Source organism: Sarcophilus harrisii, chromosome 2, assembly GCF_902635505.1.
Source record: "Sarcophilus harrisii chromosome 2, mSarHar1.11, whole genome shotgun sequence".
In the NCBI taxonomy this organism is placed as follows: Eukaryota; Metazoa; Chordata; class Mammalia; order Dasyuromorphia; family Dasyuridae; genus Sarcophilus; species Sarcophilus harrisii.
Window position 1 is genome coordinate 35,860,631 of NC_045427.1, and position 21,520 is coordinate 35,882,150.

The 21,520-nt window shown below is 45.6% G+C and overlaps 1 protein-coding gene across 9 annotated transcripts in view; it reads right to left on the bottom strand.

The window, feature by feature from the left end:
• Positions 1-389: 389 nt before the first annotated feature.
• Positions 390-21,520, bottom strand: part of URGCP (upregulator of cell proliferation) — a 67,646-nt gene continuing 46,515 nt past the window's right edge. For 7 of the 9 annotated variants that reach the window (XM_012540472.3, XM_031949897.1, XM_031949895.1 and 4 more), the window contains 3 exons: positions 19,786-19,859; positions 6,409-6,465; positions 390-4,537 (listed from right to left, as the gene is read on the bottom strand). In XM_012540472.3, coding sequence (XP_012395926.1) covers positions 1,947-4,537; positions 6,409-6,465; positions 19,786-19,859 — 2,722 coding nt within the window. In that variant the 3' untranslated portion in view covers positions 390-1,946. Of the gene's footprint in view, positions 4,538-6,408; positions 6,466-7,737; positions 7,923-19,785; positions 19,860-21,520 lie in introns of those variants that run through there. The other 2 variants (XM_031949898.1, XM_023495231.2) reach the window with 2 other exon arrangements.

The following is a 21,520-nucleotide window of genomic DNA, read 5'->3' on the forward strand; positions in this document are numbered from 1 at the left end:
GCCTGACACATAGTAGGTACTTTTAATACTGATTCTGAAAATAATCAGAGGAAAACCTCTACCACATCCATAAAGGATTAATGGTCAGATTGGACTAAAAACAAGAATAGGAGATGTGGAGAAAGTGCAGTCTTTACAAGGAATGAAAACACCCCATTCCCACCCCCGTCCCACTGAAGTCACAGATCCATTAAATGACATCTCTTCTGAGGGCACATTTTTTGAGAGTAGGTGAAGAGAATTTGGTGAAGGGCACTTCCAAAGTAGATGCTCCCGCTACATTTGTACTGACATTTTTTTTTTCTTTTTTGTGTGTGTGTGTGTTGGTTCCCTCTCCTCCCCATCATCCCCCCCCCCCCCCCCCCCCCCCCCAGTTAGAATGGAAGTGCTTTGATGGAAAGGGATTGCTTTGTTTTTTGTTTTTGTATCTTCAGCACAATACCTGGCGCATAGTAGGCATTTAACCTTTGATGAAACATGTTTGATTCACCAATGCAGACAGATCACTTAAATTCTTAAATACAAGTAGGGACACTGAGATATTAGGTGATTTACTCAGGATCACAAAAAGCCAGTTCAAATGAGAGGTAGGACCTGGACCCAGCTTGGGAGCTCCTGAGAGGAGGTACCTTCTTGACCATTCACTCTGTTCTTGAACTCTTGGGTTTTAAAAGGGCTTTTTCATTCATTCATTCATTCATTCATTCATTCGTTCGTTCGTTCATTCCTGAATCCAAGGTTAGAGCTCCTTGGCCATGCTATCTTTTTCTGTGCATACAGGATAATAGATTTAGGTACTTAAAGAGACAGAGTCTGAACTTAATGCTTGTGTTGAATCAAGTGGAAAAGTATTTCCTTTATCCTCTGATGAGTCCCTTTTACAAACATTAACGGAACTGTACCCGTGCCTTGGGAGTTTGCCCAAGATGTCTCGGTATTTTTGTCTTATTTCCTCTTTCTCCAGTGTTCGGAGCCACTCAAAGCACCCTCCGGTCATTCCAACCCTGGGCACAGCACAAGTGTCCCACAGACGTCCTGGAGGAAAGAATGACTCCTGGCTATCGAGAAAGCAATGAGGTGTGACATTTTTATGGTGACTTTCTGAGGTATTCCAAGTTTACAGACACACTCTCATTCATCCTCAGAACACATCAGCTGGGCATTCAGGGCCTCATTTAGGAGATAGAAAAATTAAGGCACAAACAATAAGAACCCGCCTGTTATCACTCCTTATTAGCAGAGAAGTCAATAAATAAAGTGCTTTGTACCCCGTGGGCCCTTGGCAGAAATGCCAGTGTCAGCAAAGTGGCAATCCCGTTCACTCTAGCCACAGGCAACATTCATGTTGAACCCCTTGCCCGGACAAGAGAATGACCTTCCCCTGAGGAGGGGGGACACACCGGGCTCTCTGTGCACAATTCCTTCTCCCCTCCCCACCCCGTCCTGGGCACTCAAAGTCATCTAGGACAGGCAGGGCTGTCCAGGGTGAGCCCCACATCATTTCACTAGGAGACGGTATGGAGGGGCTGAACATTAGGAAGTGTCTGCCAACCTGGGAGCAGCCTCGAATGGCATACTTGTGGTCCTGCGCCAGAGAAGAAAATCGCTGCTTGGGTGTTTCCTTCCCGGGGCATTCGGGGTCCTCAGGTCAGTGACGTTGGAGGTGTTCCGTGTTCCTGATAAAGATGCTCGCTCACTCTCTGTGCTCATCCGTGCACTGGCTGGTTGGTTGGAAGCTTTGTTCTCTGGACCGGGTCGTCCTAGGAGGATGCAAACTTTCTGATCTGTTCTTTCCCCGAGTCTTTGTCCTCCAGCAAGCTCAGGCGGCAGCTGCTCTTTCTCCAGGAAGTCTCTCCAGGACGGCGAGCTTCATTCTTTGTTACCCTTGAGGAGAGGTCCCTCCCAGCAGGTTGGTCAGTAGCCCTCACTTCCAGGGGTCTCTGCCTTCACAGCCGCCCCACCAGCTCCACCAGGTGTACGATGTCCCTGTGCTGATGACACACCCCATTTCTGATGTTCTCTAGGAGGCATCTCTTTAACTCGAAGACGGCTTCACAATAGCCCAAGCTCACGGGGGCCATGGGGGGCATGCCATGCCACAAGCGAGGGATGTGCCAGATGTGCTTCTCAGGGTCGCACAAGACTGTGTCCGAGAGGGCCCGCTCCTCGTCCTGCTTCTCCATCTCAGCTACGGCTTTGCTCAGGTCGTTCAGTTGTTCCAGCAGCTGCTTCCGGTCTCTCGGGTTGGGTCTGGGGACTGGCCCGTCACTGAGGTCCTGGGACACAAGTTGACAGTTGGGGACGTGCCCCAATTTTTCGAGCTTCAGAAAGGCATGGAGGGCAGCGAGAGGGGTGTCCTTGGTTTCAGCCATGCTGACCACGGTGATGTTGCTGAGCCCCATGGCCAGAGTGGCCAGGGACACCTCCAGCTCATACCTCTCCCCCCTGGCGGCCACGGCCCCACCCGTCAACCCCCCGGAATCAATCACCAGAATGAAGTCACAGCCCAGGTCCTGGCGGAAGTCCTCTGTCACCGAAATGAGCTGCATGAAAGTGCCGTGGGGTTTGTAGCTCCTGCTGGTGGCAAACTGGAGCCCAAACATGGTGTTGAGCAGAGTGGATTTCCCCGTGCCCTCTGCTCCCAGCACAGAGAGCACCAGCAGTCGGGGTCTGCCCTCCAGCCGGGCGTGAAGCTCCCTCAGGATGCCTGTCACCCACCGCAAGGGAACGCAGCAGGTGCCTCGATCCATCAGCTCCAGAGGAAAGCCACTCAAGACCAGCTCTGAGGCCAGGCCCACAAAGTGGGTGAACCGCTTCTGGCTCTCCGCCATCTTCCCCGCCTCCACAAGGTAGCACTCGGCTTCGTAAAACTGCCCCATCTCCCTCAAGAAGTGCTCCACCCCCAAGGAAGTGGGCCAGAGCTGCTCGCTGAGCTCTGCCGGCCGACTGTGTTTGGGTCCCAGGGGTGCCAGGGCCTCTGGGGGCTGCCGCCGGCCCTGCCTTGCCATCTCTTCCAGCTTCAGTTTCATCCAGCCCAGGAAGTATTGCTTCTCCACCAGGGAGGGGTTGGCGATTCCCTTAATGAATTCCTGCATGCCCCCGCCCAGCTCATAGCGGTTTTGGTGCATCCTCAGGGCCAGCAGCCGCTGCCGGAGCTCCGACTTGTATTTCTCCGGAGAAGAGTCGCCAGCCCGCTGTAGCCGGCAGAGCTCCTTCTCCACCTGGGCGATGCTTCTCCAAGGGTCCCCCTGTAACCGGAGCTTCTCCCTCTTGTACAGCTCCACGTCCTGGATATCCTGGGTGATCTTTTCCACCCGCTCGCGCGCCTTCTGACACTCTTCGCAATCCTCATCCACTTTTAGGCCCAGGGTCCGAGCCGTTTCCGCCATGTCCTCCAGGGACACCTTCCTGCTCGCCGACTTGATGACATTCACCACAATGGCCTGGAGCCGCTTGACGAGGCGCTTGCTGTCCGTGCTGCTGACCTTCACCAGGACGTGAGAGTAGTCGATCTGAAGGACCGACACCAGCTTGTTCAGGAACCTCAGGTTGGCGTTGCGTTTGCCACGGTAGGGGCTCAGGATGAGGTAATAGCGAGTGGTGGACCCACTCAGGGAGCAGAGCAGCTCGTACTCCTTCTGGCCGATGTTGTCGGTTAAAATGAAAACGGCCGCCGATGTCTCCGTCAAAAGCTTGAACTGCTGCCAGTGACTTCCGATCTCACCCCTCAGATTGGCGAAGGCGACGGGCTCCGGGAAGACATCCAGGTTCTCTTTGCTGCTGCTGCCCGGGGAGTACCAGGACATCTCGACCAAGCCGTCTGCAATCTCCCGAGCATTGGCCGCCGACGGCATCTCCCGGTGGCAGAAATAGTCATGGGGCTGGTGGTGACTGGGGCTCATGACGGCATTGAGGAGGTGGGACTTGGAGTGGCTACTGATGTCCATGCGTGCAAAGGAGATGATCGGCACCCTCGTGAGCACCAGACTCTCCTCTCTCCAAGTCCTGGGCCCCCCCGGGGACTGCCACCACCACGTCCTCATCACACCCCGCAGGGCCCACAGCAGGAAGGTGTGGTTTTGGGTCTCTGAGTCCGGCAAGACGACGGGGAGGGCAAACTGGCAAAGAGACATCTTGACCAGCAACTCCTGCTGCAGGAAACTGTCCGAGCAAAGGAGAAGCGCACAGAGGAGGTCCAAGGGATTCAGGGGCACGTCCGGGGTCGTCACCAGTTCGGTGAGGGAATAAATGTCCTCGGAGGTACCCCAGTATATCTCCTGCTCATCTACTTGTGTTTCTTTCTCACCTGTCCTGTCATCCTGGGGCAAGTCCGATAACAAAGTAGTGTTGCGGACTTCCGAGTTGAGAGCCAAGAGCTTTCTGAGGAAGCTCCAAGGCAAATCAGTGGGCACCTGGGGTGCCCAGTTCTTCATACTGTCAAAACTGATCTGCCGGGCATCCTGGAGGCTGAGTTTCCTGTTGCAGTAAGTCTCCAGTCCCAAGAGTGACATTGTTTCATGTAGCCTGCTCCTTTCCTCTGTCCAAAACAAAAGGGGGGAAAAGATCAGTGCTGAGTTCCTGTGTTTCACATACCAATGGAGGAAAGCCTTGGGCTTGTCCTTATGATCCCTGAATTCTATATCCTCCCCAAAGCCACACTAAGCACTGTACCTATACCCCCATCCCTGTGCTGTGAATGAGAGTGTCTGAGGGGATCCTTCTCTGATTCATTCTGCTATTTTCTCACTGAGTTACAGATTCAGAATTAGAAGGGGTCTTAGCAGCTCTCAAGTCTAACAACCTTCTCTGATTTGTTTTTTTAAAATTCATCTGTTTTCAATTAACAAGCCACTATTCTTTCTCCCTCTTCTGCCCCTAATTTTATAGGTGAGGAAGTTAAGATCCATAAAATCACTTATCTAAGATTACACAGGTAGTAAATAGCCGGACCATGGTCCAAATCCAGGCCACAATTTCGAATCCAGCCTTTTTCCCATTGTTCCACATGTGTGTCTCAGTTACTTATTTTCCCTTTGCCACTAGTTCTAATGTGGACTTTCTCCCCTCCCACCCCTTCCTTAAGGAAAGTGGAAAAATCTCTGAGAATGGATTACTCCAAGCCCAGGATAATCACTTGGCAAATTTGTCATCCATTCCTAGCTTCTGTTGTATTCAAACATCATCCCCCTTCAAAGTGTTAACTTAATTAGTATTTATACTGACCTCCCAGAATAACCAATACTGCAATTATTGGACTTCTCAAAGTATTACTAACCAGAAAAACATAATATCATCATCAGAGACTCAATGGTTATATAGTCTAGGGCTTCTTAAACTTTTTCCACTTGTAACCCCTTTCTGCCCCCCAAAATTCTTATACAACCTCAGGTATATAGGTATATAAAATAGGTATACAAATCAAACATTTACTGATAATAAATCTTAAAAAAATTAATTTTAAAACACTTTTTGCTATACATAAATTCTACCATTTATTAAAGATGAAAGCAAATTTGCATGCTAATGAGATGTATTGCTTATTTGCTTTCAAAAATAATTAAATCTTGGCAGAATGATACCTTTTACTGTTGCCAAATTTTTCTCCATTCCCACGTTCAGTTATATGACCCATAATTTAAGAAACTTTGATCTTTCCTCTTACAGATCAGAAAAGTGAGATTTTGCCCTCCCCCCATCTCTCCCCTTACTACCATTCTCATTTGCATATTATCTTGCATGTGATTTGACCATCCTTCATATAATAGCACAAGCATCCCTCTACTGAGCTCTCTCTGCCACATCTGCTCTTTACTAGCAAAGAGCAAAAAGGTCAGGAGAAATGTGCTTACCCTAGAAAAGGAGCAGGGGCTATCTTGCCTGTCACAGAGGGGAAGGGGAAGGAGTTTGACAAAGTTGTGAAGGGATTAAGCCCCTAGTGACCGACAGAGTATTGCAACACAGGGTTCCTGCTTCCCAACCCAGGTAGGGAGTTGCTTCACCACTCATAGAGCCACTCACTGTTATCATCTCCAGTCTCTTAGTTCTAGAACCATCCCTAACTGTGCAGAATTGTAGATGCTTGAGAATGAACGATCTAATTTATCACAGATCACAGATGCATAGAATCTCCCCTGCTATCTAGGAAGTGACCAGTAGGGTCATAGGATCCTAGATTAGAGCAGGAAGGTCCCTTAAAGACCATCTACTCCAATGCTTTCATTTTACATGACCCAGCAATGGAAAATGATTTGTCAGGCTAAGTAACAGTAAGTTGTGATTAGAGCCTCTGATTTTTCTGATTCCAAATCTTCCATGTCCAAGCAACTCTTCCCAATTGAGGAAGGTCTAGGTAGGGAATGATTAGGGAGAAGCATACATAGATAAAAATGGAAAGATAGAATGCAATACCTGTAAGGAAGTCAGCCACAATGGGCTGTCCATTCTCCTGGGCTTCTTCTGTGCCATCTGTGAAAAAAAGCAGGGGAAAAGTGAGCTCTTGATAGCTTTGGCTCCCATGATGGTGCTGGAATCCCCTAACTTCTCTGGACATTAGTTTCCTCCTCTGTAAAAATGGAGGTGTTGGTCTATGTGGCCTCAAAAGTCTCTGGAATAACAGGAATAACGACAATAATAGCAGCTGGCATTTAAATCTCACTTTAAGATTTATATAGGTAATCTCATTGGGTCCCATGACGTTCATCATCCCGATTAATTCGTATCCGGTTCCTTTCTTTGGAGCTATTGTAACAAAGGATCTGATCTGAAAGCAGGGCCAAAAAAGGAACCAATGAAAAGGTGGCAAATGAGGAAGCCTCCCTGCTGGAGAAGAATGCTTCAAAGAGGAGAGGAAGCTTCTAGAGCCAGCCCCCTAGCAAGTTGAAAAACTAAGCTAAGAACGGAACTTGGCTCGGAGGTTCTGGCGAAGCCACAGTTAATGGGAGACAAACAGGACTTTGCCCCCTGGTGCTAGCACGGGCAGGGGGAAAGGGGGACCACCCTGGGAGGGCACATTTCTTCCCTGTGGCACCTAGTGTGCCCCAAACTTGGAAGGACTCAGAAACACCCAACTCGGGAAAAACCCATCAGCAATTGTCCATTAAGCAATGGGGATGCAAGGAAAAGTGGAAGCAGTCCCAGGCTTCTTGGTGATAGCCACTGTGTTTGAGGAAGGGATTGGGTTGCAAAACCCTTCCCCATTACACCCCCCAGGGATCCCATCAGGTTTTGTTAGCCTTCCCAGCCCATAGGTTGTTGGGAAGAGGGCAGGCTGACCACACCCGTTTCTCTCCCCATGCCCCACCCCAACAGGGTAAAGAAATTCCTAGACAGCTTTAGATTAGACACGCAGGAGATTAGACAGTGTTTGATCTCAAAATTTTTTTAAGCCATTAAAGTCAAATAAATATTGTGTTCCATGTTTCTATTTTTTCCCTTGAAAACAAACTGCATTTCCGTCTTCCATAGTTAAAAAATGCTAAGACATCCACTACTCTGCATTGCCCCCACCCCCAGTCTATGGGAGATGTTCTCAAGTATTTGTTAATACAGAAACATTCTACACACACACACACACACACACACACACACACACACAAAACACACGCATATACATACATACGCACAAGCACACATTTACATACATCTCAGCTCACTCTCCCTCTAAAGGTCAGGCAGAATACGGTACAATGACTTTATTTTACTTCCCTTTTGGCAAGTTGGTCGATGGCCCAGACTTACTTATTTCCCGTTTTTCCTTCCTAATCTGCTGGAAGGCTGACATGCTCTCACTCCCGCTGAGCCATCTGGGAAACAGGATTCGTGAGGCCGACTCCGAACCCGGTTGTTTACTCCAAGTTCTGTGGCTGTGGGTCGAGGTCAGCCTTCTCCTTGCTGCCTGGGCAGCCTGACCTTGACTTGGCAGGCTGGGGAGAAGGGGGCCTCCTTTATCAAGATCTCCTTGGGGCTGGGAGTTCTTGTGTACACAGGCTTTTTTCTTCCCCAAGAACAGTTCTCCCTAATTCTGAAAATTCACCTGCAATTCCTTAGATGTTGCTCCAGGGTAACAAAAGGGTGTGTGTGTGTGTGTGTGTGTGTGTGTGTGTGTGTGTGTGTGTGTGTGTGTAAGAGAGAAAGAAAAGAAAAAGGAAGAAAAAAAGAAAGAAAAGAAATAAGAAAGGAAGCAGGGAAGAAAGGAAGGAAAAAAGGAAAGAAGGTAGAAAGAGAAGGAAAGAAGAAACAAAGAAGAAAGGAAGGAAAAAAGAAAGAGAAGAAAGGAAAGCAAAGGAAGAAAAAGAGAGGAAGGAGAGGAGAGAGAGACACACACACACACAGAGACAGAGAGATAGTATGTTTTATGAGAGAGACAGACAGACAGACAGACAAAGAGAGAGTGTTTTATGTTGTACTCTTGTCTTCTCTAAATTTTCTTCTGGTGCCTAGACAATGCTCTGTCCATAGTAGGAACCCAATAAATATCATCTTGTATTCATACATGTGTTATATTGTTAAGCATTTCCACACCCCTTCCAAAATGTTTTTACTTTGTGTTATGTTCTGTTGGGGAGCTGGTAATGCACAGTCAATTAAATTAGTCTGGAATTCAAATATGGCCTGTGACACTAATTTAGACAGCTTTTTTTCAGTTGTAAAATGGGAAAAGTAATGGCTTCTGCAGGAATACTTTTGAGGATCACATGACATAATATTTATCATGTCTCAAACAAAGTAGGTGCTTAATAAATGCTTGTTTCCTTTCCCTTGTAGATCATGTAATAGGGAATGTAAGTTCCTTGAAGATGGACCCTTTTGGTTTTTATGTCTGTGCCTCTGTGGTGACTACTGAATGTCTGTTGCACTGAACACTTAGTGTTGAAGGGGGAGGTTGGTGGACCCACAGAGGCCTTGGTGAAAGCTGGGAATTCTACAAGGCATAAGCAGCAAGCAGGGAATTCCTTCTGGGTATGGCAGATGTTCTGGGCAAAGTCAGGAGATGGAACATGGCACAAAACAAAAGGCAAGCCAACCAGTCTGACTCCATTATAGTCAGAGCCTTCAAAGGAGAGTGACACATAATGAGCTTGAAGGACAGACTGAACAAAATTGTAAAGGGCTTTAAATGCCAGAGAAGAATTTGTATTTTCACCCTAGAAGCAATTGGGAGCTACAGAAGTTTCTTGAGGAAGAGGAAAAGAAGTGACTTAAACATCCTCCAAGGACATCCAGCCCAATCCCATTATTTTATGGAAAATTAGAGAGGGTCTCAAATCACTAAAGTAGTAAAGCACGGATGGCCCAGTTCTCTGTTCTGAGCCAATGCTCTTCTCCAGGGTAACATGAAGAAACTGAGGTTAAAACTTGCCCAAGTTACACTGTCAGTACCTGGCAAAGCCACAGTCTGGACTCCAAGTTTGCTGGTCTACCTACTACACTGCCTCCCTTTGTCTTCACCTGGTACAACTAACTATTTCCCATTCCCCTTGGCAACATCTCCAGCTCCCAGGTTCAGCTGTGTGTACTGCCAGGATCCCCAGAGAATAGTTTGCCCTGTCAGCAGCACTGCCCATCAGACACTCTCTGCTGTCAGAATTCCCCGCTTCCCTCCTTTCTTCTTTTTCTTTCCTCTCTCTTCTTCCTCCTGCTCTCCTCCCTCTTATCTTCCTCCTTTTCCCTCCCTCTTCTTTCTTCCTCTTTTTCCTCCCTCCACCTTCCATCCTCTAGAGATGAACTTGAGTCTAATCACAGCCTGAATGGGAGCTACAAAACAACTTCTGTTTAAAAAAAAAAAAAAAAATATATATATATATATTAACATCTTGTGCCAAATGTCTTCCTTTATCTTGACTAGGGACACAAATCACAGTCCCTGCCCTCAAGAGGTTTACACACTACTGGGAGCCACATTATAAGCACACTCCAAGGACTATGATTTTCTAGCTGGGGTTCTCCTTCCACCAATTCGCATTATTGTGACGCCTCAGCATGACAGGAGTCAGAGATTGGAAGCTGTGGAACCACTCAAAGAGGTCACGATGTATGTGTGTTTGTCAGAGGCCACAGGAAGTCCCAGCCACCAGCTACTTCCTGGACCTACTTTGGAAGGGAGGCAAGAAGCAGCCTCAGGGTTGAAGACTCTGGGTGTGCAGTTCTAGGTGACGGAAAGAGAAATTTCTAGGCCATGAGACCCAGGGGATAAGATTCCCAGTAGAAAGTGCCATCTCTGGGTGAGGGAGGTAGCAAATGGAAATGATGAAATGAAGATTGAGCAGTAAGCTCTAGGACCATTCTCCATGGAACCCTGCCACTGATAATCTCATGGACAGATTCTTCCAAGCTATACACACATTCAAAACATCAAAGGAGGATAGACAAGGCTAGAGGAGCTGGGGGTCTTGGAGAGAATGTCCAAGGCCAGAGTCTAAGCCTCTGGGAGCCACGGGCACCATCACAAAGTCCCAACTTGTCTAACATGATAGTCTTGTTGGATCTGGGTTCCAGATGGGAAATTGAAAGCTGGGGTGAGGCCAGGAAGAAATGACCAGTGGGCAGAGGTCAGAAAGGCAACAGCATCTGGACCAGGGCAGGTTAATTTACTCTGGTCTGAGTTGAAAGCCTCCTTATTCAATCAATTCAGCTTTATTAAGTAGTTATGAAATACCTACCGGTGCTACGAGTTGGCTAGAGATCCAAAGATAGGTCAAAAAATAGTTACTATCCTCATGATGCCCCATTTTGGGGCAGTGAATACAGCATTACCCAGAAGTCTGGAGGACCTGAGTTCAAATCCAGCCTCAGATTCTTAATATTTCCTAGCTGTGTGACTCCAGGCAAATCACTTAAACCCCATTTACCTCAACAAAATAATAATAATAAAATAAAGATTACTACATTCTTCTTGTTCATAAGATAAGTATGCAGATAAGCAGATAGGAAACTGAGACAAATAGGATTGTTACTTGCCCAGGGAAACTGCTAGTAGTGATGAGAGGAAGACAAGTAGAATATCCATTAAGACTGTAAATTTACCTTACTTAAGATAGTGGCTGGCACACAGTAGGTGCTTAGCAAATATTTCTTGACTGATTGACTAAAGAACTGTGATGGGGAGGAAGTGCTCCTTCCCTTCCCCCCAGAAGCCACAGTTTCCTCTGTTAATCAGATAAGGTTACCTTCCATTTACTCTGACCTAGTTATATTTGATTTCCCCCCATTAGAATCGAGAAGCTTGGGAATGCTTTGACTTTTTGTTATATTTCCATTCCTAGGCACACTGTAATTGCTTAATGCACACTTGATGATGGATTTTTTTTTTTTTTTTCCTGAGTTGAGTGTTTTTGAATCCTTCCGGGTTTATTTGGGGAAGCCTATATGAGGTATGTGTGTCAGTGACTCTGACAAAAAGAGACAGTGTTCATGAATTTCTAAAGCTAAATAATTCATCAGTCTGCAGCCAGCCTGGGGATGAATGTGTCTGAACTTAGGCAGGCAGTCTTCAGAGCAGGATGGACATTTTGCTGTTCTGAGAAGTCCCAAGCTAACTCATCAGCAAAAGGTTGGGGATATGTCCCACTGTTAGGGAAAATCACTTCTCAGTCTGAATTCCTCTTCATTTCCCTCACAAAGATTAGGGCAGCCTGACTGTATTTGAGCTATGGAATTGTCCCCATTTCACCAGGTGCTGGGTACCGTAGGGATGGGATTTGGGATCCAGACCTCTGTGGGAGGATGGACAGGTGGGAGAGAGGGGCAGCAGCTGCTACTTTGCCAGCTGTCCCAGGGTCCCTGGGGCAGCACAGAGAAACAAAAAACCAGGGCGGGAGCAATAGGCACCTGTGTGGTTTCCAGAACTGGATGCCCAGGGCATTTCGAAATAACAGAATAGGAAAAAAAAAAAAAAAAGCTGTCAAGGAGATCACAATCTAATAAAGCCGATTTTATCATATCTGGCAAAGGGCCCTCTAACTTTCTAATAAATAAGGTAAGAATTAAATAAATGGATTGAAAGTGAAATCCCATACTCCTTCCAAGGAAGCACATTGCATATTCCCTCAGGGGTGGGGAAAGGGCGTCACCTGGACCTGTGATGTCATCCCTTGGGACTTTCACAGTACAGAAATACCTTTGACCCAGGTAGATCAACAATAACTCAGTTACAACTCATAGTCAGAATTGCCCGGGATCACACGTGTCAGAGCCAGGATTTGAACCCAGATTTTCCTGCCTCTGAGGCTGGTCCCTCTGTCCTCCATGGTGCGCTATTGTGACAGCCAAGTACTCAGAACTAATAATAAGCTTTTTTTTCCTTACCTGGAACAGAATTTTTGCTCGTAAATTCTAATTCTCCCATTTGCACGCAGCTCTCAGCCAAGGTCAATAGGCCTAATACAACAGCTCTTCGAATCCATCCCTCCCCTCCGCCATTTTACACCCCTCCCCCTCCAGCCCCAGTCCCCGAGCCAAACAATCCCAGCTCCCCGACTTGATCCTCCTATGCCGCCATCTTCCTAAACCCCAGGTGCTACCCGCTGGCTGCCCGCTCACAAGCCGTCCGTGACTCGCTGCCTCCAGGACAGGAGGTAGAATTCTGCCAGCTGAACACGGAGACCTCTGACTGGCTTTTCTCGTTTCATTTCTTCCTAACCCTGAGCTCTGGGACCTGTACGTTCCAGCCCCATCAGATGGTACCTGGACCCAGCCTCCTACCGGCTGCCTTGCAGAATTTTCCAGAACAGGCTCTGGTGCCCGGATTACGCTCGCTCCTCCTGAACTCCTTCCTCTTTCAAGGCTCAGCCGGGCCCACCTCAACCCTGGGAAGGCCCGTCCTCCTCCCTCTTTCAGTTACTTGCACTGACTTACTGGACGCCATGTTGAATCCTCCCGACAGAGTTTGAGTTCTCTCTTCTCTGTGGATTTGGGGGGTTTTCCTCTTGCCTGGTTTTCCTATCTATCTGACACTCCTCAGTCTGTTCTGCCGGATCTTCACCCCGGCCACACCCTCTCACGCCACAAAACAAATATAAGCTGATTTGGGGGTGGGGGAAGAGGACCAACACCTTCTAATGCTTTTCCATTAGACCCTGTACATTTGCCTGGGCTCTGTCCTGGGCTCTCTTTCTCCTATACTGTTTCACTTGAATTTAATTGTCAACTCTAGGCTGATGATTCTCAAATCTACCTCTCTTGCTCCCATCTCTGCTGATTATCACACCTCCAACTGTCCTTCGGCCGTCTCAAACTGGAGGTCCAGTGGACAGCTGAAACTCAAGAGGAACAAAACTGCTCTCATCTTTATCCCCAAATGCTTCTCCCTTCCGAATTCTACTGTTACTGCCGAGGGCCACCACTCTCCCGGTCACCCAGGCTTGCGTGGTAGGTGCCACTCTTGATTCCCCAAGCTCCCAGCCCCCACCTCGAAGCTGTCTCCAAGGCCTGCTGGTTTCACTTTTATAATATATTATCGTTCTTTCTCTCCCTTGACACTTCCACTTTCCTGTTAAGGACTCATCACCTTAAGCCTGGATTATACAGGTGGAAGGGTTCCTACTTGTGTCTAGTCTCGCCCCACTCCAATCCACCTTCCCTTTAGCCACCAAAGTGATTCTCCTAAAAAAAACCCCAGGTCTGACCTTGTCACCCCCCAATTCCAGCAACTCCCTGTCACCTCCAGGAACAAATCATTCTCTGGCTTGCAAAGTCTTTCATAAAACACAGCCCTTTTTTATTTTTCCAGTCTTCTTATAACTTACTACTAGAAACATGCTCTTTTATCCAGTAACATTGGCCTCCTGGCTGTTCCTCACACAAGACATAGGGTATTCTCTGACTGTTCCTCAGGAGTCTCTAACTCCTGACTTACCTGGTTTTAAGTCCCAGCTAAAACCTCACCTGCTGCTTTTCCTGATTTCCCTTAATTTATCCATTCTGTCTATTACTCTGTTTATCCCGGATGTAGCTTATGTATTTGCATGTTGTGCCCCCCCCCCCCATTAGAATGGGAAGAACTTGAAAGTAGGTCCTTCCTTTGTACCCCCGGCATTTAGCCAAGTGCTTAATAAATGGGTATTGACTGATTGGTTTTTGTCCTTTTTTTGTATCCCCAATTCAGTGCTAGCACATAGTAGGTAGCTCAATAAATTCCTGTTAACTGATCAACTGATGATCAGTTTTTGGTGAGAAGCATACATATATATATATCAGAGCTAAGTTGAGAAAAGCCCTTTTAACATGGTTTTTACAAGACTATTCCAGAAAAGTTTTCTTAAAATGAATATCTGCATGCTTTATTGTTCCCTTCATTGCACTGGACCTCCAAGGTAGAATGGAAATTCATTTAGAAGTTCCTTCATTTTTGTCTCTGTACCCCAGGGGCCTCACATACTGAATGCCTGGAACATAGTAGGTGCTTAGTAAGTTCTCTTTGAGTTGCCTTGTATTAACCTGGAGCAAACCTAAATGGACAATTATTATGGGCCAGAACTTGAAACAAGGATCCTTACAAGGTACTAACCAAGTGGAATTGATGAGACAATAAGTTGAGTATGATTGATTTAATCCTACAACAAAAAATGGTTTCCTAGTGATATAATGATTGGTTTATACTCAGTGTGGAGCATATAAGCTGGGAGTCTCAGCCAGATTCATTCAGAAGCAGAGAAGAAAAGTGGACTGGAGGCTGAAGCACAAGCTCTTGGACTCAAGATTCATTCATCCCAAGATTCATTCATCCCAACTCACACCACCTTGATGGCAGACTCTCCTCAGTTTCTTCACTGAGACCAAGACTCTGGAAGGCCCCTAAGAAAGCTAACTGGGCCCCAGAAAAGGAGACAAGACTTTGAAAGAGACAATAAAAGATTTGAACTTTAATCCCTGGCTACCTTGTGGTGATTACTGAACTGAAAAGAAGGCTGCTCCCCAGAGATCCCCAGGAAAACTGAACTAAGAACTATACAGACAATAACTGTGGTGTCACATTTGTGTAGGATTTTAAAGTCCTTTAAAGTCTAAAGCATTTAACATGCATTATTGATTCATAAATGTAAAGGGAACCCTAAAGGACATTTTACAAATAAGAAAGCTGAGGTCAACTTTCATGAAAGTTCTAAGGTCAGAGTTAGAACAGAGAGGCAGAGGGCTAGAATGCAGGCCCTTTGTCTTAGCATCAGCCTCTTTTCCACTGGGTGACAGTGCCTCAAATATCTGATCTCACATGACCCTTCCCATTACAACAATAGGTGCTGTTCTTGTCCTCAGTTTATAAATGAGGAAACTGAGATGTCCAATGTCACGTGGCCAGTGTCTGAGGCAGTATTCAAACCTAGGCTATTACTGGCTTTCAGCTCCAAGCTCTTATCAACCACACTTTCCCACATCTCTGATGAGAATGTATATGTAATACGCCATATTGGTCTGAATAGGGACCATCCTTTAAAATGAACAATCTTTGGAAATAATAAAAAGATGAATACTAAAAAAGAATTACCCAGAATTACTGCAGAAACACCTCACCTCACCTCATCTCCATCTCCAATCCCCAGATCTAATTGGGAGAAAATTGTACTAGCCTGTGCAGCAATGGATAGAGCCCCAGGTCTGGAGTCAGGGAGACCCGAATTCAAATGTCACCTCAGACCCTTGCTAGGCAAGTCACTTACCTTAAAGTTTGCCTCAGTTTCTGCATCTGTCAAGTAAGCTGGAGAAGGAAATGGTAAACCACTCCAGGATCTCAGCTAAGAAAAACCCAAATGGAGTATATGGGATCAAATTGATTGAACATCTGGATAATGAATTTTAGAAAGAGCATGAATAATTTGGAGAGCATCCAGGGGAGGGCAACAAGGTTGAAAAGAGCCTTGAGTTCATGCTAAATGAGGATGGGTTAAAAGAAAGGAGGAAGTTTCTCATGGCAAAGATTCAGAGAGGGATGCAACAAGGATCTTTATGTGTCTAGAATCTGCAATGTAGGATTAGCCCCTGCCCCAGAAGGCAGAAGCCTAAGTAGTGGGTGCAAATTGACGAAAGGCTAATTTAAGCTTTGATGCAAAAGGGAAAACTTCCTGACTATATGAGCTGTCAGCTAAGAATGCACGGGGCTGCTTCTTTGGACATTGTCAAATAAAAGACTGGAGTCTAATCCGACCTGCATCCCTGAGATCTTGGGAGGCTTTCTGGGGCTCTTACTTCCCCCATCCTACCCCCAAACCCCAGCCTTTGCTACAAAATTGGTGAGTTGTGGACCCAGAGACCAGGACAAGGAGAGATGCTTCTCCTTGTCAGCTGCTTCTCAACTGGGTTCAGCACGAGCTTGGTTGGCTAAAATGTGGCCAAAAAATATCAAGAAACTTAAATCTGCAAGATTAGCTTTTCCCTTTTCCAAACCTAAGGGATGATTCTTCTAGGACCTCAGTGTTCTTCAAGGTATAGGGACATTCCCTCGGCCTGTTGCTTTCCAAAACTAGATTCTCTTATCAGCAGTTTCTACTCTACCCCCAACCCAGTCTCTGGCCATGGTTTTACTTTTGGAGTCAATGACAAGTCAGTAGACACTTGTTAATGCTCCTCTACTAGTGATGCTAGAAGAATTAAAACCGAGTCCCTGCCTGCCCTTGAGGAGCTGATACTCTTCTTGTTATTCAGTCATTTTTCAGTCACATCTCACTCTTCGTGACCCCATTTAGGGATTTCTTGGCAGAGATACTGTAGGAAACTGAGGCAGACAGAGTCAGAATCTTGCAGCTAGTAAATATCTGAACCACTGGATTTGGGCCTTCATTCCAGGCCAGGCACTCTACCCACTGTACCAGCTAGCTGCCAATATTCACTTATACACGATTCCTATCTGTTTCTATAAAATGGGTAAGAGTTGAGTTCATTTCCATCTCTGACATAAATTGAAAATGTGACACTCACAAGGCACTGAACCATTTGGGGCCTTGGGCAACGTTCTAAGACCATAATCAGGTGGCAGAACAGGTACTGATCTGTATTCATAAAATAGGCTTACCTGATGTTCATAGAGGTCTGGAGGGAATGAATGAATGAACAATTAAAATGGTCGAGGTGAGTAGAAGGGGAGTGTGTTAAGCTTCGGAATGGAGGCACTTTAGAATATGCTTTTGATAGTGTTAGTAAAGGGTCTTCAGCTCTCAAGAGCAACAAGGAAGAGAAGGCAGGCTGTAGGGGACGCCTTCAGAGAGCTTTTCCAACCCTGCCAGAAATTCAGAACTGAGAATGGCCTTATAGGCTATTTTATACTATATATATATATATATATATATATATATATATATATATATATATATATATATATATGCATTTATATAGACTACTTTATAGGCTAAGTAGTCAATTAGGTGTTGCAGTGGATAGAACCCTGAGCCTGTAGTCAGGAAGACTCTGAGTTCAAATTTTACCTAAGAGCCTTTCTAATGGAACCTAATGGCATCATTCCACTTGCAAACTGGTCCAGCAGATCTCTAATCACTTGTGCAGATCGAGAATTCAGAGTGGGTAAAGGAGCCCTAATGGGTGGGAGATGAGTCACTGCCCTGTGCAGATTTTCACTCTAAACTGGGACAAACCTGAGCCAGCTCCAGCTTGATCTCCTGACAGTCATTTCAAAAAGAAAGGAGGGTCTTCCCTCCTTGAACTTGTAGAACCTTAGAGTTAAGATTCCAGTGGTTGTCTTTGTCCAATACACGACTGGACCAAAGGAAACAGCTCATTCCTCTATCATTTTTAGATGAGGTCAGAGAGGAGAGAGCACTGAGTCTAGAGTCAGGAAGATTTGAATTCATATTCTGCCTTAGGCCCTTTCTAGTTGTGTGACCCTGGGCAAATCACTTAGGCTCTGTCTCTTTCTCATCTGTAAAATGGGAATAATAACAATAGCCAATAACTCTCCCAAGATAGGTTGTTGTTTTTTTGGTCAAGGTTCAAATGAAGCTAATATATGTAAATGCTTTGCAAACTCTAAAGTATTAGATGTACTATTAGCTAGAGTCATTCTTCTCTGTTAGTCTGAACCCCCAGAGAAGACGGAAGGAGAATTAATAATAACAGCAAAGAGATTCCTAGACATTAAGGTTTGAAGAGCACTGTGCCCATGCTCAGGATCTACAGAGGAAAAGGATCTCAGATGCCATGAGGATCAATGCCTGCATTTTAGAGCTGAGGAAACTGAGGTACTTGATCAAGTCAGGGTTCATACAAGTGGCTAGCATGAGAGACAAAATCTGAACTCACATCCTTTGATCCCCAAGCCTCTCTTTCTCCCCCCCCCCACCCCCCCAATCAGGCTGCTTTCCTGACTCTTTTGGTTCTCATTACAAACCTTTAAGGCAAGTATTACTAGTTATATTCTAGAGATGGTAGTCAAAGAGTCCTTGGCTACCACAGAGTCCAACCCTACCTCAGTTTGGAAATGAGGCCCAGAGTCACCCAGAGTCACCCATGGAGTAAAGATCTGGGGGAAGAGTCCAGCAGTTCCTGGCTCCAAGCCCAGCCCCGACCCAACTGAACCAGCTCCCGATTTAATTGTCCACCATGTTGTATCATCCTTATATGAGTTTAGGAGCCATTCCTTTTCCCACAGTCCCTGCAGGCCCTCCCACAGGGTTAGCTCTCAGTAAATATTTGTTGATTGAATACATTGAATGAATATCTCTATTGACCTTAATTATCCTGAAGTCAATAATTGCACAGACAAAAACCTCCCTGGGTGAGTTCAGAGATCAGAATGTGCTCACCCAAGTGGAAAAGATTCTTAATGAAAGGGATTTTTTCCCCTATTCTATCAGATTGCAAAGTTGGCCTTGCATAACCCATCCCTCTTCAGGTACTACAGACCTAAACTTTTATTGTAGTTGGAGGTGGCTCTAGTTTTCAATTCAAAGCCACCAGCATAGATTAAGTATCTACTATGTACAAGACACTGTGTTGGTTCTGGAGATACAAAGACAAAAAGATAATCTGTATCAATAAACTCCCAAGGAGTTCATTACAGCCTACCTGCAGGATACAACATAGACAACAGAAAAAGTAGTGTTCAGGAAGGAGGGAGGATTAGCAAAGAGGGGAGGCTTCCTGGAGGAGGTGGCATCTGGAGAGAACCCTGAAGGACACTAAGGATTCTAAAAGGCCAGGTAGCCAGGGGGCACGTGCAAAGTCAGAGGCAGGAGATGGGGACACTGCAGTTATAGAACAAGGAGAACATTCTGCTAGAAACGTAGAAGGGGCTGCGATGTAAAAGAAATCAGACTGTGAAAAGCTTTAAATGCCAGGCTGAGGAATTTGCATTGTGTAGCAAATGGGAGCCACCTAAGGTTCTTGAGGGGAGAGTGACCTGATCAGGTCCCCTGCTCTAGAGGAGGTTATTTTTGTCACTGAGGATGGATTACTGCAAAGGTGTCAAACACTCTCCCAGCAAAATGTGTCCTGAACCAGACTGAAATGTAATTAGGAAATGTTTAACAAAATAAAAATACAAACCAACACCACAGATAATATTCATTTCACAGCCAGCAGGGACCCGTTTCTATTTGAATTCTACACCACTGGGTAAAAGAAAGGAGAGATTTCTGGGGAGGAGACTGAGTAAGAGGCTTTGCTCCAGAGTTCAGGTGTGAACAGAGCCTGGCCAGGGAGGTGGCTGGGGGTGGTGAGAATTAAGGCCAGTGAGAACTGGCCCCCAGGAAAAGGAGAGAAAACGATAGGGGGGAGAGTGAAAGGGATCCCCGAGGGCAGAGGGTGGAGATTTGCTGCAGACCCGAGGCTGGGCTTAATCTCTACCTGTATTTTCCTGTTCAGCCTGTGTAGTCTCTGGGTCCTTCCCTTCCGGTACCACTTCTCCCAAATCAGAGTGCCTGAAACAGTTTGAAAAGAAAATCGAATAGAGATCATGAGGGAGGGTCCTGGGACCTGGGAAATCTTCCGCTCTAAAGAGAGGGGGATGAGCTGAACAGAGGGAACATCACAGATTGGGAGTCTTTGAGAATCAAGCATCCCAGCAGGTGGGTGATGGGAGGAGAATCAATGGAGAGAATATGGGGGCTAGAGGCAGGAAGACCGGAGTTCAAATCCAGCCTCAGACACTTACCAGGTAATTTAACCCATGTCTGCCTCAGTTTCCTCATTTGTAAAATGGGGGATAATAATAGCACCCATCTCACAGTTCTTGTGAGGACAAAATAAGATAATATTTGTAAAGTGCTTTGCAAAACAGTGTTGTATAAATTTTAGTTACGATTACTGTCTTGGGCAAGCCCCTACCTCTGTCTGGACCTCATTTTCCTCATCTATTAAAGGGGGGGGGCACTTGGATTCTGTGACCTCAAAGGTACCTTCCTGGGAAAAATATATGATCTTACTAGTATGAATCACAATCTCTCTCTCTCTCTCTCTCTCTCTCTCTCTCTCTCTCTCTCTTACACACTCCTTCTGGGTTACTGTTGAAAAGAAAAGAAAATTATTGTACTTTACTCCAAGCCATTGACATTAATATATAGCAGTCTGCACAGCTGTATTCAGAGGATTAAATATAGAAGGCACTGTGGAAATGGTATTTTCAGTAGTATATGAGAAAGGTTTTACATAAATGTGAAAGATGCAATGAAAGTCATTTAAAAAGAGGCATGTAGAAAATAAAGATGATTGGATGAATTTTGGCCATGATTCAGTCCATCCAGGGAAAATGAAAAAGAGGATTACTGACCAAGCCCTATTTTATGAGGTCAGGGGAGAGCAGATGTTTGCCTGCTGGGGTAGAACCTATATAGAGAGAAGGGGTTAGATATTCAAAATGGCGACTAAGAGGATCAACAAGACTTAGAAGCTAATTGAATATTGGGAGTGAGGAAGGGGGAAGAATTCAAGGAGTGACTGGGAAGATGATGGTACCTACCATATATCTATGTGTCTATACCCATATACATACATACATATTTCAGAAGGAGGTCTCCAAGACAGATCTCTCCATGGTTTTTAGGTGGCAAATGTTGGTCTCAGTCTCATGATTTAATTTATATATACTTAAATAAAATAAGTTATAAATGTTATATTTAGATGCAACAGATCACACATAAATATATAAATATACTATCTAATGTATAAACTAAACACAAATATATTTAGATATACATGTGTGTATATGTTTGTGTGCATAATATACAATAGAGTATGTTCAGGAATCTTCTGCCTAGTGCTGTTAAATGAGCTGGAGAGCTCTTCCAATAAAAGGATGTGAGGGAGTAGAGAGAGAAGAGTTGAGGGTTTAGGACACAACCTCAGGGGATGTCCACACTTAAAAGGGTGGAAAGGGAAGAATGATCCAGCAAAGACAGAATCTAACCAAACCATGAAATTGCAAAACTGTTTTTAGAATAAATATCTTTAAGTTGGAAGATGTCACTGTGACTCTGCAATCCCCTCTCCATTTAAGAAAAACAAGCAGACAAAAAACTGCTGGAAAGTGGGAAATTATGTGTATTTGGATTGTTTTATGCCTGGCAAATGATCAAGAAACTGA